Source organism: Pygocentrus nattereri, chromosome 6 (assembly GCF_015220715.1).
Source record: "Pygocentrus nattereri isolate fPygNat1 chromosome 6, fPygNat1.pri, whole genome shotgun sequence".
In the NCBI taxonomy this organism is placed as follows: domain Eukaryota; kingdom Metazoa; phylum Chordata; class Actinopteri; order Characiformes; family Serrasalmidae; genus Pygocentrus; species Pygocentrus nattereri.
This window is the reverse complement of record NC_051216.1, coordinates 48189827-48204298: the sequence shown is the minus strand read 5'-3', so window position 1 is coordinate 48204298 and position 14472 is coordinate 48189827. Positions and strand designations below refer to the sequence as shown.

Genomic DNA, 14472 nt, shown 5'->3' with positions numbered 1-14472 from the left:
TAGAAACACCTACCGTGTGTTTCCACCCACTGGCCACTTTATTACAAAACACCTACCGTGTGTTTCCACTCACTGGCCACTTTATTAGAAACACCTACCGTGTGTTTCCACTCACTGGCCACTTTATTAGAAACACCTACCTTGTGCTTCCTGGCCACTTTATTAGAAACACCTACCGTGTGTTTCCACCCACTGGCCACTTTATTAGAAACACCTACCGTGTGTTTCCACCCACTGGCCACTTTATTAGAAACACCTACCGTGTGTTTCCACTCACTGGCCACTTTATTAGAAACAGAGAGCGGACTATCCACCCAAGAATAAAAGGCTCTGTGGTCAGAAACTGACCACTGATGAAGGGCTGCAGGATGTTAAGTTTAGCACAGCTTGAAATAAGAAGCCTTTTATCACAGAAAAACCTTCAGTCTGAAGGGCAGAACTGAAGCACTACACACACAGTAAACAGCCTGAAGTGCTTGACGAGTGTGTGGCTTATATAGCATGTATGCTAGCCATCTTAACAGCTAATCCAGCTTAGGTTTAGTCCGGTTTAAAGGAACGAGATCTGCAGTTTCTGAGTAATGTCAGAGAGATTAGATGAAAACTTAATGGCTATTGTGCCTCATGATAACTACGTGCTAGCCTGTCCTTTAAACACCATATTCACAGCGTTTGTGCTTTCATTCCGTCCAACTAACTGAAGGTCTTTCTACAGTGAAAAGCTCTTTACTTGAAGCTGGATTGAGCCTGACGTTGCTGGAGGCTGCAGGAGTCCAGCTTCACAGTGACGACTGTAGCCCAAACTGTCAGGCAAAGTCAAACGTTACGGCTGGAAAATCAACATTTCCCTCATTTACCATGTCAAGCTTGGCACTGCTCATTTAACCAGTTTGTTCATTCATGAGTTCAAGAGTTCATCTGCAAAAACAAACATCTCCATTTTAATGAATTTTCACAAAATAGAAATCAATGGCTTACAACACAAACTGTAGATGTACACACAGCAAAACAGACTCAAAACAGAGGCAGATCTCAGAATCTGAGATCGTAGAGGAAGATAACTTTCTCATTCTTTTGTATTACAGAACAAAGAAACAGCTGCAGCCATGCAGGCCGTTATACAGGGTCTTCATGCCCTCTTACACAGGGCCGTATCTGATATTAAACGGGTTCCTCTGCAGGGTCCAGCTGAAGAAGGTCATCCTTGCTTTAGCTGGAACGTTCTTCTTCAGCAGATCCACAGCAGGTAGGAGACCCTCAGGTCTGGAGACATAAGCAGGCTGTAAGAATTGGCCTCTCACTCGCACCACAGTCTTTAGATGGAGGGTTGTCCTTGTTGGAGCTGTCTGAGGCCGGCTCTGTGACCTTTGACCTCAGGAAGTTTTCCGTCTCATCCGGGACGTCCTGACCGTGAGAGGAACGCCAGCAGCACAGCAATGACTGGGAGATGGAGCACAGTATTAGCAGTCTAGCCTCCCCAGTTTCTAAAAAAGTGTCCAGTAAGTGGAAGTGCAATATAAGGGTTTACAATAATGTGTCCAATGCGTAGAAGGTACAAGGTAGGGGTTTCCAATAAAGTGGCCAGTGAGTGGAGATACAATGTAGGGGTTTCCAATAAAGTGGCCAGTGAGTGGAGATACAATGTAGGGGTTTCCAATAAAGTGGCCAGTGAGTGGAGATACAATGTAGGGGTTTCCAATAAAGTGGCCAGTGAGTGGAGATACAATGTAGGTGTTTCCAATAAAGTGGCCAGTGAGTGGAGATACAATGTAGGGGTTTCCAATAAAGTGGCCAGTGAGTGGAGATACAATGTAGGGGTTTCCAATAAAGTGGCCAGTGAGTGGAGATACAATGTAGGGGTTTCCAATAAAGTGGCCAGTGAGTGGAGATACAATGTAGGGGTTTCCAATAAAGTGGCCAGTGAGTGTACATTAGCAGTCCATTCTATAAAACCCTATCGTCAGTGTTGCACTGAACTTATTATTAAACCTCTGTGAATGAATCTCCCCGTAACGTACTTCAGCTCCAACTTCCTGGGACTTTGTGCCCCAAACAGTGTTCAAGGTTACCTTAAGTGAAGTCAGAGCGAAAGTTCTGATGATGTTAGGCACGATAATCATGCAAGATTAATTCTACACTCCACCTGCTGCCACATCCGATTTCCAGCGGGATGCACGCTACTTATTCATAATTCATCTGTAAACAAAGCGCGCTGGCACAACATCACTCCGCTCCTACGAAGCTAACAAGCTGCATTTCTGCTCTGCTTTACTGCTCTTCAGCTACGCCGGAGCCAAATGTGAGCCGATGTTGAGAAATGCCGATGAAGTTTCAATCAACTGAACCAGCTCATTCAGACTCAGAGGGATGAGCTGTCATTAGGTATAGTGGCACTGCCTGGTGTTGTCACAGTACATGCCTGCCCTGGGGGGGCGGTGGAGGGGGCGCGGATGGGGGCGAAGGGGGCACGCACCCTCCGCTATTGAAATGATGTTATAATTGTGTTATGATTTTGGGGGTGGCAGGATGGTTGTTATTATACTGCTGTCAATTACATTTGACGTCCAATCAAAGCAAAACAGACTCAACTGTTATTTTCTGCTTGTTTTTACCAGATTATGATTAACTTATACAACAACAGTTTTTAATAACCAATTTTTAAAATTCGGCTCGAATATTTATAGAAATCAGACCAAGAATCGGGGCACACTGGAAAGAAAACCGCACCACTTTCCACAAAAATCAAACCACCTTGGGAGCCACAACATTTTATGTCCATTTCACCATCTTGGCTGTAAATGTGTCTCAGTATGTTTTAATGTACTAGTGTAGGATAAAAATATATAATATATACAGAAACTCAGACTGACTTTGCTCTGCTTTGAGCTTCAGCTCAGCTATAGACGCATTTCTCGCATCTCCAGCAGGAAACTTTTCCACTAGTAGATCAGTTTCTTGTAAATGTCTCTCAATGTTCGTTTCTTTATGAGGCTGAAGTCGCTTCTCGTTCACCAGCTGCTTGTTTCCGTTTTTTTCCCGTTCCACCAGAATGTAACTCGTGCACTTTTTAAGGTGGAACAGAAAAATTTGCACGAGAAGCTGGCGAATGAGAAACTTCAGCCTCGCGACTTTTTAGTGTTTCAGTTTCTCGTTGCAGATTAAACGTATCAGGAAACCAGCTGGAGTGACTATAAACACTAATCAGTCCAGTCGTCTCCAAATTATCGACGTCCGTCTTAAATCTCTCTCTTTGCCGTTTCGTAGCTACTAGCTGGGCGAGACTGTTGTCTGTGTTGCTATGGTGACCAGACGTCTGCGCTGATCTTCAGGGTTAAAGGGTGAATCAGCTGTTCTACATTAACTCCAGCGTTTAAGACCATTTACTGTTAAACTGAGTTGAAGGATCAGCAGAGCTTTATTTTACTGTAGAGGAGGATTATTTTATTATTACCTGCTGATCTGATTCAGCTGTGGAGCCACAACAGGAGCCGTGTTACTGACCCCTGGTTTAGCTGAACAATTCATACGGGTGTTTCTACATAAATGTTTACTGACAGAATTCAGCAGCTGCCAGTTCACCTCTATTACAGGCTTGTTTGAAGTGAGTGAGTTTGCTGTTCTTTTCTAAGTTCAGGGAAAGGTGTTGAAGTTATTGGACATGTCAGTCGACCGGGCGCTACAAAGGCAGCAGAGAGACATTAAGCTGAGAAGTGCTGGAGTATTTCTTTAAAAGCACTCAGACTCTGACTTTACCTGGAAGTGTTTCTTAAACCTCTTGCTGGCGGCATACAGAGCGATGGGATTGATGCAGGAGTTCAGCGAGGCCATGTTGATGCCCACGTAGTCCAGAACAAGGAAGGTGCTGGAACACCAAAAAGCAAAACGTTGTACCAGCAACAGCAACACCGATGCAATGAGTGCGACTCTTATTGCTTTTCTCTCTCGTCTCTGTCCTACCTCAGCAGGTCACATCTGCCGGGGTCTTTCTCGTCGTAGATGGTCAGCTTCAAAATCCTGCTCAGGTGCAGCGGAAACCAGCAGACGGCGAACGCGAGAACCAGACAGAACACGGCCCGGGCTGCTTCCCGTCTCTGTGGGGGGGGGCAGAACCAACAAACACAACAGCTCAGTGGGCCAAGCAGTAAAGCTGTAGTTAGATAAAAATATATATTTTTGCCCACATTAGGAATTGTTTATCTCTACGGGAAAAATAAACAGCATTTTCAAAAATCACCGTCGTGTCCTGTGGTGCACAACAATGTTCCAAACCTGACTCGTTTTGTCCTGCATACATTTTGTCACCAGATCCTCTGAATTACGGGTCATTAAAGGGGTCAAAATACAAATAATTCTAATAGCATTGAACTAAGTCAGCTGTTAACACCAGCTGCTCAAACCTCAACCGGCAAAGCCTCTGGTGGTTTGCATGGGGAATTCTAGTGAACTTTCCAGGATTTCCTGGACTTTGGGAAGCACAGCTAACTTTAAATTGCAATTGCAAGGGTTCCACTATTGTTACAAGCCAAAGAACCCTTTTTGGTGTATATACAGCGTATATAGAACCTGTTTGAAAAGGGTTCTATGTAGCACCAAAAAGGGTTCCACTATTGCTACAAGCTTGACATTATAACAATAAAAGTAAAAATAAAGTATCGCTGCTGTCGGAATAAAACCTCGTATTACCATTTTTGTTGTTTTTTGACATAATTTGAAAACACCTTGTTCTTTACAATCTTTGAAAATTTCATGATGACTGGACTAAAAGAATCAGCCCAAGATGATTTGGAAAGACGTCTGGTTCCATTGACTTACATTACAATTGAAGTGTGTTTTTTCCTTCTCCTGTAAAGGAGATAAAAGGTTTGGTTCCAACAACAGCGATTTACAGCACATTCTCCATCACTCTGAAGAACCATTTCATGATGCAGAGAACCATTTGATCATGCAAAGGGTTCTTGGAGTGTTCATGGCTCTACATACATCTTCTTCACTAAAGAACCCTTGAAGAACCTTGTACAAGGCATCTCAAATCTCAGTTTAGTCCATATTTGTGTCCATGCTTATTGAACAGTTTGTGATGCCACCTAAGGGAGTCTGTCAAGTGGCTTCAGATACAACGTTCTACTCAACACGTCTATTTGTTGGTTCTCTACACAGGGTAGGACATCTACCCCTTTCCATACGTTGGCTCATGGCACTGGGAGAAGCTCCACCCACATGTCTTCCTTCTGCTATGAACAAGCCTGCTCCTGCATCCTGTGTTCTACTGGCTTGTAGATTAGGTTAATGTGTATATTGAGTTTGAGGATCCCATACTGAGCACAGTAACCCACATCCCCAGACACCACACCAGCGGTGTACCTGTTTAAGGTGGTAGTTCATCTCCGTGCGCTGACCGCCTCCCCTCAGCATCTCCCAGCACATACGGCCGTAGAAGACTGCAGTGCAGGCCAGAGGCACAAGGAAATAGAACCCAAACAGCCACCAGTCTTTAGCTGCTTTATAAAACTGCACAAGAAAAGAGAACGACTGTAAAAAATAACACATTGCAGCACAGAATCATTCCTGTTTATAGAACAGCTGGACGATATTCTCAAGAGAACTTAGTGCTTGTATTTAACAACCGATTATTAGACCTATGTCTTCAGTCCAGGTCATAAAACTGACCTCTACAATGATACTAATTTCTGCTGGCACCTCTGCAGGGCTTCTAATAATGTGTTAACACAGGCATATCAAACTGGGGACCTTCCAGGCCAAAGTGCTGCGAAGATCAGTGTTTACCCTCATCTAATGCTCTGGATTCAGCTCGAGAAGCCCGTGCTACTTCTCTGACGAGGGGAATCGGGTGTGTTTAATGAGGCAGTGTGCTGTAGAGTCTGCAGCAGAGCTTGTGATGGACTGTATGATGGACTGTTTTTCAGTCATCAGGCTCACTGTGAGAAAATTCACCACACCCTGGTTACCCTGCACTCAAAATTAGTCCCGACCGCGAGATATTTCGGCAGGTCCAGCGGGAATCCGCGGAAGCGCAGAGCTCTAGTCTGCAGTGTTTTGGCCTGAGAGGACTGGAGCCTGGCACGTGTGTTACAGCTGAGCTGACAGATGTGTGAAGCTTGTAAAAGACATTCCAGATGTTTTATCTGAGCTTGTACGTATCAGTTTTACAGTGACTCACAATCACAGTCAGTGACATATCTAGAACTTCCAGAATGACATTGTTTCTCACAAAATTGGTTCCACCCATTGTAAATCAAAACATGTTTGTTGATGCCTCTGTCACTTCCTAATTACGCTGGTAGTTAATCTAACCTTCAGTCCAGCGTCTGTAGTCCTGACTAATGGGACCAGCTCGCTTGGCTGGATCTACATGTGCCACAGAATAAACAATCCTGATTGAATGATTTTCCAATGGGTGTTTGAAGATTTTAACGTTTTTAACTGATCTAAACCTGAATTTGGTTCTGGATTTTGTTTTTGTTTTGCGTATGTTCCTGGGTGGAACTTACATTTTCCATTTAAAAAGTCAGAAAATGAAAGTTCTCTCCAAAAGAAACCCCCCCAGACTTCCTCGCATTCCTCCAAACTCCTGCTTTAAAGGATGGGCATCAGCACAGCATTTTCTGATGCTATCACATCTCTAGAGCTGCATCCTGGACAGCTAAACACGCTTTAGGCTTTACTCAAGCTTTATTTTGTTCAAGTTTTTAAGTCCCCGATGGCTCAGATGCTAGAGCCAAGTCTGGATTATGAGTACTGTTACCCCCAACTCCCCACCCCCCATCCCCCCTTCAAAAGACAAACTCACTCACTCGCTCGCATGTGAAGATCACTGCACAAAGAAATGTGCCTAAGCTCTCCACAAGGAGGCCCTGCGGTCTCCATGAGCCAGCGCCACAGCTCAGAAGCAGAGTTAATGAAAAACGGTGAAGCTGTTCTCCTTCCAGCTACACGGTTATGAGCTTAGGAGGTGGAAATGCACACCAGCGATGGACCTGCAGGTTCGCTCCTAAGGCCCTGTTCTTCTACTACTGTTTAGTTTTGGCGCATGTTTTCAGCTCTGTCCCAGTGTCGGGGCATCTGGACATCTTTATGTGTTGTAGATCTTTATATATTATGGGATAATCTGGTGCATGATTTGTAGATCTGCCCCTGTATCAGGGTAATCTGGAGCATGATATGTAGATCTGCCCCTGTGTCAGGGTAATCTGGAGCATGATTTGTAGATCTGCCCCTGTGTCAGGGTTATCTGGAGCATGATTTGTAGATCTGCCCCTGTGTCAGGGTTATCTGGACCATGATTTGTAGATCTGCCCCTGTGTCAGGGTAATCTGGAGCATGATTTGTAGATCTGCCCCTGTGTCAGGGTAATGTGGAGCATGATTTGTAGATCTGCCCCTGTGTCAGGGTAATCTGGAGCATGATTTGTAGATCTGCCCCTGTGTCAGGGTTATCTGGACCATGATTTGGAGATCTGCCCCTGTGTCAGGGTAATGTGGAGCATGATTTGTAGATCTGCCCCTGTGTCAGGGTAATCTGGAGCATGATTTGTAGATCTGCCCCTGTGTCAGGGTAATCTGGAGCATGATTTGTAGATCTGCCCCTGTGTCAGGGTAATCTGGACCATGATTTGTAGATCTGCCCCTGTGTCAGGGTAATCTGGAGCATGATTTGTAGATCTGCCCCTGTGTGAGGGTAATCTGGAGCATGATTTGGAGATCTGCCCCTGTGTGAGGGTAATCTGGAGCATGATTTGTAGATCTGCCCCTGTGTCAGGGTAATCTGGACCATGATTTGTAGATCTGCCCCTGTGTCAGGGTAATCTGGAGCATGATTTGTAGATCTGCCCCTGTGTGAGGGTAATCTGGAGCATGATTTGGAGATCTGCCCCTGTGTCAGGGTAATCTGGAGCATGATTTGGAGATCTGCCCCTGTGTGAGGGTAATCTGGGGTGCTGGACTAATTTGGAACACGTTGTTTTGTCTCCTCATTTGCTGCATGCAGCGCTGAGTTCGGCCCATCAGACTGAAGGTTCCTGTAGAATGAAAGGCTTGTTATTTTAAGCTGTGTAAACCTGGCGCAGCTACAAGCTGTAGAAGAAAAGCCTTACAGTAATTTCTGTGCAGGATCGCGGCAAAACTGACACACAGTCAAACACGGAAGGTTAGAAATGGAAAGTTGTATTAATTCACTGCTTTAAGGTTTTCGGCCTTATTTTAATCGGTTTGATGTCTTTCCTCTGGTTGAGATTTCATGAGTCACAAGTATCAAGTCACAGTCAAGCTGCAACTTAACATGCAAGTCGAGTCCGGGTTGCTGACTCGAGCCTTCATCAGTGGGTTGTGCCACAGGTGGTGCATCCTTCATTTGCATGACACAGGCTGAGATCTGGGTCCACGTGTGAGAGAAGGCGCTGCGTACGCATACGTGACGTATGTTCTTGTAGTTCGTCCAGAGACCAGCAGAATAGAGACCTTAGTGCAGACTTGAGCCGGGGACGCAGATGAGTCGCCGAAGGTAACAGGCTGTCTGCTGCTGGGGTCTTTTCGGCGCAGTGTGCAGAACTGTTTTTAGATGACTGTGTGTCGTGTGGGTGATGGAATCACACTGCAACACCATCGCTGGGTGAAGACCCTGTCCTACTAATCTCCTGCTACACGCTCAGAAACTGAATCCTGCTAACCAGAGTGAGGGGGACAGAGAGCAGTGAGGGGGACAGAGAGCAGTGAGGGGGGACAGAGAGCAGTGAGGGGGACAGAGAGCAGTGAAGGGTACAGAGAGCAGTGAAGGGGACAGAGAGCAGTGAGGGGGACAGAGAGCAGTGAGGGGGACAGAGAGCAGTGAAGGGGGACAGAGAGCAGTGAGGGGGACAGAGAGCAGTGAAGGGGACAGAGAGCAGTGAGGGGGACAGAGAGCAGTGAAGGGGACAGAGAGCAGTGAGGGGGACAGAGAGCAGTGAAGGGTACAGAGAGCAGTGAAGGGGACAGAGAGCAGTGAGGGGGACAGAGAGCAGTGAGGGGGACAGAGAGCAGTGAAGGGTACAGAGAGCAGTGAAGGGGACAGAGAGCAGTGAAGGGGGACAGAGAGCAGTGAGGGGGACAGAGAGCAGTGAAGGGGACAGAGAGCAGTGAGGGGGACAGAGAGCAGTGAAGGGGACAGAGAGCAGTGAGGGGGACAGAGAGCAGTGAAGGGTACAGAGAGTAGTGAAGGGGACAGAGAGCAGTGAAGGGGGACAGAGAGCAGTGAGGGGGACAGAGAGCAGTGAGGGGGACAGAGAGCAGTGAAGGGGACAGAGAGCAGTGAGGGGGACAGAGAGCAGTGAAGGGGACAGAGAGCAGTGAGGGGGACAGAGAGCAGTGAGGGGGACAGAGAGCAGTGAAGGGGACAGAGAGCAGTGAGGGGGACAGAGAGCAGTGAAGGGGGACAGAGAGCAGTGAAGGGGACAGAGAGCAGTGAGGGGGACAGAGAGCAGTGAGGGGGACAGAGAGCAGTGAGGGGGACAGAGAGCAGTGAAGGGGACAGAGAGCAGTGAGGGGGACAGAGAGCAGTGAGGGGGACAGAGAGCAGTGAAGGGGGACAGAGAGCAGTGAGGGGGACAGAGAGCAGTGAAGGGGACAGAGAGCAGTGAGGGGGACAGAGAGCAGTGAAGGGGACAGAGAGCAGTGAGGGGGACAGAGGGCAGTGAAGGGTACAGAGAGCAGTGAAGGGGACAGAGAGCAGTGAGGGGGACAGAGAGCAGTGAAGGGTACAGAGAGCAGTGAAGGGGACAGAGAGCAGTGAGGGGGACAGAGAGCAGTGAGGGGGACAGAGAGCAGTGAAGGGGGACAGAGAGCAGTGAAGGGGGACAGAGAGCAGTGAAGGGGACAGAGAGCAGTGAGGGGGACAGAGAGCAGTGAAGGGGACAGAGAGCAGTGAGGGGGACAGAGGGCAGTGAAGGGTACAGAGAGCAGTGAAGGGGACAGAGAGCAGTGAGGGGGGACAGAGAGCAGTGAAGGGGACAGAGAGCAGTGAGGGGGACAGAGAGCAGTGAAGGGGACAGAGAGCAGTGAGGGGGACAGAGAGCAGTGAGGGGGACAGAGAGCAGTGAAGGGGGACAGAGAGCAGTGAGGGGGACAGAGAGCAGTGAAGGGGACAGAGAGCAGTGAGGGGGACAGAGAGCAGTGAAGGGTACAGAGAGCAGTGAGGGGGACAGAGAGCAGTGAAGGGTACAGAGAGCAGTGAAGGGGACAGAGAGCAGTGAAGGGTACAGAGAGCAGTGAAGGGGACAGAGAGCAGTGAAGGGGGACAGAGAGCAGTGAGGGGGACAGAGAGCAGTGAAGGGGACAGAGAGCAGTGAAGGGGACAGAGAGCAGTGAAGGGGGACAGAGAGCAGTGAAGGGGACAGAGAGCAGTGAAGGGGGACAGAGAGCAGTGAAGGGGACAGAGAGCAGTGAGGGGGACAGAGAGCAGTGAAAGGTACAGAGAGCAGTGAGGGGGACAGAGAGCAGTGAAGGGGGACAGAGAGCAGTGAAGGGGGACAGAGAGCAGTGAAGGGGACAGAGAGCAGTGAAGGGGGACAGAGAGCAGTGAAGGGGACAGAGAGCAGTGAGGGGGACAGAGAGCAGTGAAAGGTACAGAGAGCAGTGAAGGGGACAGAGAGCAGTGAAGGGGGACAGAGAGCAGTGAAGGGGACAGAGAGCAGTGAAGGGGACAGAGAGCAGTGAAGGGGGACAGAGAGCAGTGAGGGGGACAGAGAGCAGTGAAGGGTACAGAGAGCAGTGAAGGGGGACAGAGAGCAGTGAGGGGGACAGAGAGCAGTGAAGGGTACAGAGAGCATGATTTGTAGATCTGCCCCTGCGTGGGGGTAATCTGGAGCATGATTTGTAGATCTGCCCCTGCGTGGGGGTAATCTGGAGCATGATTTGTAGATCTGCCCCTGCGTGGGGGTAATCTGGAGCATGATTTGTAGATCTGCCCCTGCGTGGGGGTAATCTGGAGCATGATTTGTAAGTTTAATTACAGTTTATTACCCACCAGTTTTTAACACTGGAACTATTCCTGTTCAACTGAATCTGGACTTCAGTAGTTTTTAAAACAGGAATATTTCAGGCACTGCTAGACTTCTTTACTCCTCCTATCACACGGAAAAGCCTGCGAAGCGTTCCGTTTCACTGCGATACCGTGCCGACAGCATGTTTGCACACTTGAGATTCGTTTTAGTGCATTACCTTCATAAACTGCGAGGACTGCACTGGGTGAAGCAGGCATATCCTCAGCCGCTCTCCTTTATAGTCCATCGTAATCAGATCAAACGCTACAGCCTCCGGGGCGGCCAGCAGGGTCGAGACGGCCCATATTAAGACCAGTTTAAAAGCCGTCCACTTCGGAATCCCCAGCGCTTTGATAAGACTCCTGGACGCCACAACTCGATACCTTACGGATAAAAACAATATTTCAGGGACACATACGCTAAATCCACCGGGAATACCATATACTGGGAATAACACAAACACATATAACATTAAATACAACTGGACTCAATTTAAATATGTAGCTCAAAAAAATGCTGATAATTTTGTCTGTAACTCTAATGTGCACCATGCAGTGTAACTTTATTCCAAGTTTTATCACAGTAAGGCCCCGTCCCGTTTCTCCTTTTCACCCCTACCCCTCGTTTTGGAGCGCTGCCCCTTGTTCCTGAGCTACAGGGCAGTGGTTGAGATCTTCCTCTGAAATGAGACCCTCTAATAAAAGAGCATCACTTCATTAACAGCTACTAGCGCCGCTCTGTAGGCGACCCTGCCCGTCTGCAGGGACAGCAGAGGAGGGGAAAGTTCAGCTCCTCACTGCTGGGCTTTAGTTACATTTAGGGATCATACGCCTTCAAAGAGGGGGGCAGTTATTTATAATCACCCCCCCCCTAATTACTATATTTCTGATTTTTTTGACAAACGAGGTACGAACAAAAACAAAAGCTACAGAGTTTTGATGTAACACTGACTGTGTTTCTAGCAGTGTCTGAGCTCAGGACCGGCTTTCCCTCTCACCTCCTGCTGACCAGCAGAGATACTTTCTCTAGATGGACAGAGCTCTTGGATCAGAGCGTCTGCTAGACGCTGTGAATGTAAATACAGAATATTTACAGTGAGTTGTACGTGTTAGATGCATTAGTCTGTGGTAAATGCCGCTCACCTGTCAATGCTCAGAGCACACAGACTCAGGACTGTGATTCCTACCGTGGTTTTCTGGACGAACGGGACGAGTTTACAGACCATGACTCCGAATGGCCAGTCAACAGCCAGAAGCTAAGAAAAAACAGCAAAAATGAGAAATTTGGCTTGGGTTCAATATAAATATGATTAGATGGTGTAAACGGAGCAGACGTGGGCTGGAGGTCAGGGAACCGGCCCTGTGACCGGAAGGTCGCCGGTTCGATCCCCGGAGCTGACAGCACATGACTGAGGTGTCCTTGAGCAGGTCACCTAACCCCCAACTGCTCCCCGGGCACTGTGGATAGGGCTGCCCACCGCTCTGGGCAAGTGTGCTTACTCAGATGGGGCCCCATTGTGGGACTAAGGGTCACTTCATATTAAAACCACTGTCAGGGTTCTTCAGGAAGTGCGGAGAGGTGCAATAATCTTCATTGCGAAGAACAAACGAGCTAAGCGGTAGCTACCAAGGTCCTTCAGTGTAATGTATGCATTAATTAACTGGTTAAGATGTAAACAGGGCGGTTCTGAGCGGTTTGGTGTGAAACGCTCTGTTCTAGATAAACTTACTGAGTCATAACCGCTCACAGTGGTGGTGATAGGAACCAGACGTCCACCTCTAAAAGCTCCTCACAGAAAGTCACTACATGAAATTGCCCTAGTCACTAATGATCATTTAATTTTTGTATTCTTTTAAAAAGCCATCCATAGTAGAGAGGTTTATTTTAACACAGTATAACCCTCAACGAAAACTTATATTACCCGTTTTAACACATGTAGTTCCACTGCTGGACGCTGTGACCCCTGGTTCCTATCACCACCACTGGAAAGAAATCTGTGAGCTTCCTCACAATGAAACGTCACACATCAAACCACATCTCGACCACTACATCACGCAGAAATGATGAAACATCTCATTTCTACAGAGCACACGAAGTAGTGCGTGGACACAACTTAGTAAGGCATGATCTCATTCCCACACCTTAGTGAGACATGGCCACGCATTAGGGTCTCGTTCCCACGCATTAATAAGGCATGGCCACACATTACTTTCATTAATATGGGATATCACCAGCAGGCCTCTGTAAAATTCCCCTTTAACTTTTTCAGAATTCCCCTTTAAGCTGAATACTAAGAGAGCTGGAATACTGAACTGAACTCACCTTATAAACATTGACCGGAATATCGATAACAATGTGGATGAGGTCTCCCAGAGCGAGGCTGGCGATGAGAATATTCGGGCCGTTTCTCATGCATTTGTGAGCCTTGATTATCCTGAGCAAAGTCACGTTCCCGATGATTCCGATCAGGAAGACGAAACAGGACACAAACGTGTTGATATATTTGAAGACGTCCCGTATCCTGGTCGGGCCGCTGCACATGGGGAGCGGCGCTGATCTGTTTGGCCCCTTGAGCTGTGGGCTCGAGCTGTTTGGGGCGTTCCACTGGTTCTCTGTGATGTTTCGGGGCGGAGAAGCTGCTCTGAAGGAATCCTCAGACCGTACACGGGATAAAAGGATTATTTTAAAGGATGCTAATATCAGGAACATAGTCGCCTTCCCCATGACTTCACCCTGCCGGCCTGCCTGCAGAGGCAAAGAGAAGAGCTACGATCGGAAAACAGTCCAAGCGAAGTTTCAGTATGAGTGAACAAAACGACAGTGTTTAATATTTATGAGACGGGTCAGTGAGTGGAACCTCAGTCCCATGTCTACAGAACCCACAGCTTCATATCAGACAGTGCCTTTTAACTGCCTCACATATAGAAGCCCGGTGCTGATTCAGCCACTCCTCCCTGTGACGCAGCGTAGGTGATTAAAATGATGTATCTCCCCGACTCATTACCTCAGTGCGTCACTCAGTCAAGCCCTCAGGCAGCTCACGCTCGGTTCTCCAGTTCTCCTCGTGCTTCGGCCCCAGCCAGCTCACCCCGGGGGTCCGGTAACAGAACTAACAGCAGCTAACAGTCACTGGAGCTACAGTGAGTAACAGCTAAATCACTGCACTTTAAAACAGAGCAGCCTTTCAGTTCAGAGCAAACTGCTTCATAGCTCCTACATTTCCTACCAGACGTTATTATTACACAGCAATAATAAGAAGAAACTTCAAACGTACTTTTATAGCACTTTATTATACATACATACATACATATATATAGCCCTGCGATGGACTGGCGACCTGTCCAGGGTGTATCCTGCCTTCTGCCCGATGACCGCTGGGATAGGCTCCAGCACCCCCCCGCGACCCTGACGGAGAAGCGGCTTAGAAAATGGATGGATGGACA

General features: G+C 47.8%; 1 protein-coding gene across 1 annotated transcript; it reads right to left on the bottom strand.

Moving 5' to 3' along the window:
- Positions 1-1101: 1101 nt before the first annotated feature.
- ednrbb (endothelin receptor type Bb) lies at positions 1102-13636 on the bottom strand. The gene is made up of 7 exons (XM_017719388.2): positions 13352-13636; positions 12172-12284; positions 11208-11412; positions 5362-5508; positions 3958-4091; positions 3754-3862; positions 1102-1440 (listed from the first exon to the last, which is right to left on the bottom strand). Exons 1-7 carry the CDS (start codon positions 13568-13570, stop codon positions 1258-1260), a joined length of 1110 nt encoding a protein of 369 aa, XP_017574877.2. The 5' UTR covers positions 13571-13636; the 3' UTR covers positions 1102-1257.
- Positions 13637-14472: the final 836 nt, after the last annotated feature.

Excerpts from the sequence above, each read along its gene's own strand:
- ednrbb (XM_017719388.2), bottom strand. The coding sequence starts at position 13,570 with ATGTGCAGCGGCCCGACCAGGATACGGGACGTCTTCAAATATATCAAC. Across the intron at positions 11,413-12,171 it reads TGTGCTCTGAGCATTGACAG|GTATCGAGTTGTGGCGTCCA; the intron begins GTGAGCGGCATT and ends TTTATCCGTAAG. Across the intron at positions 4,092-5,361 it reads TGAACTACCACCTTAAACAG|AGACGGGAAGCAGCCCGGGC; the intron begins GTACACCGCTGG and ends CCCCCCCCACAG.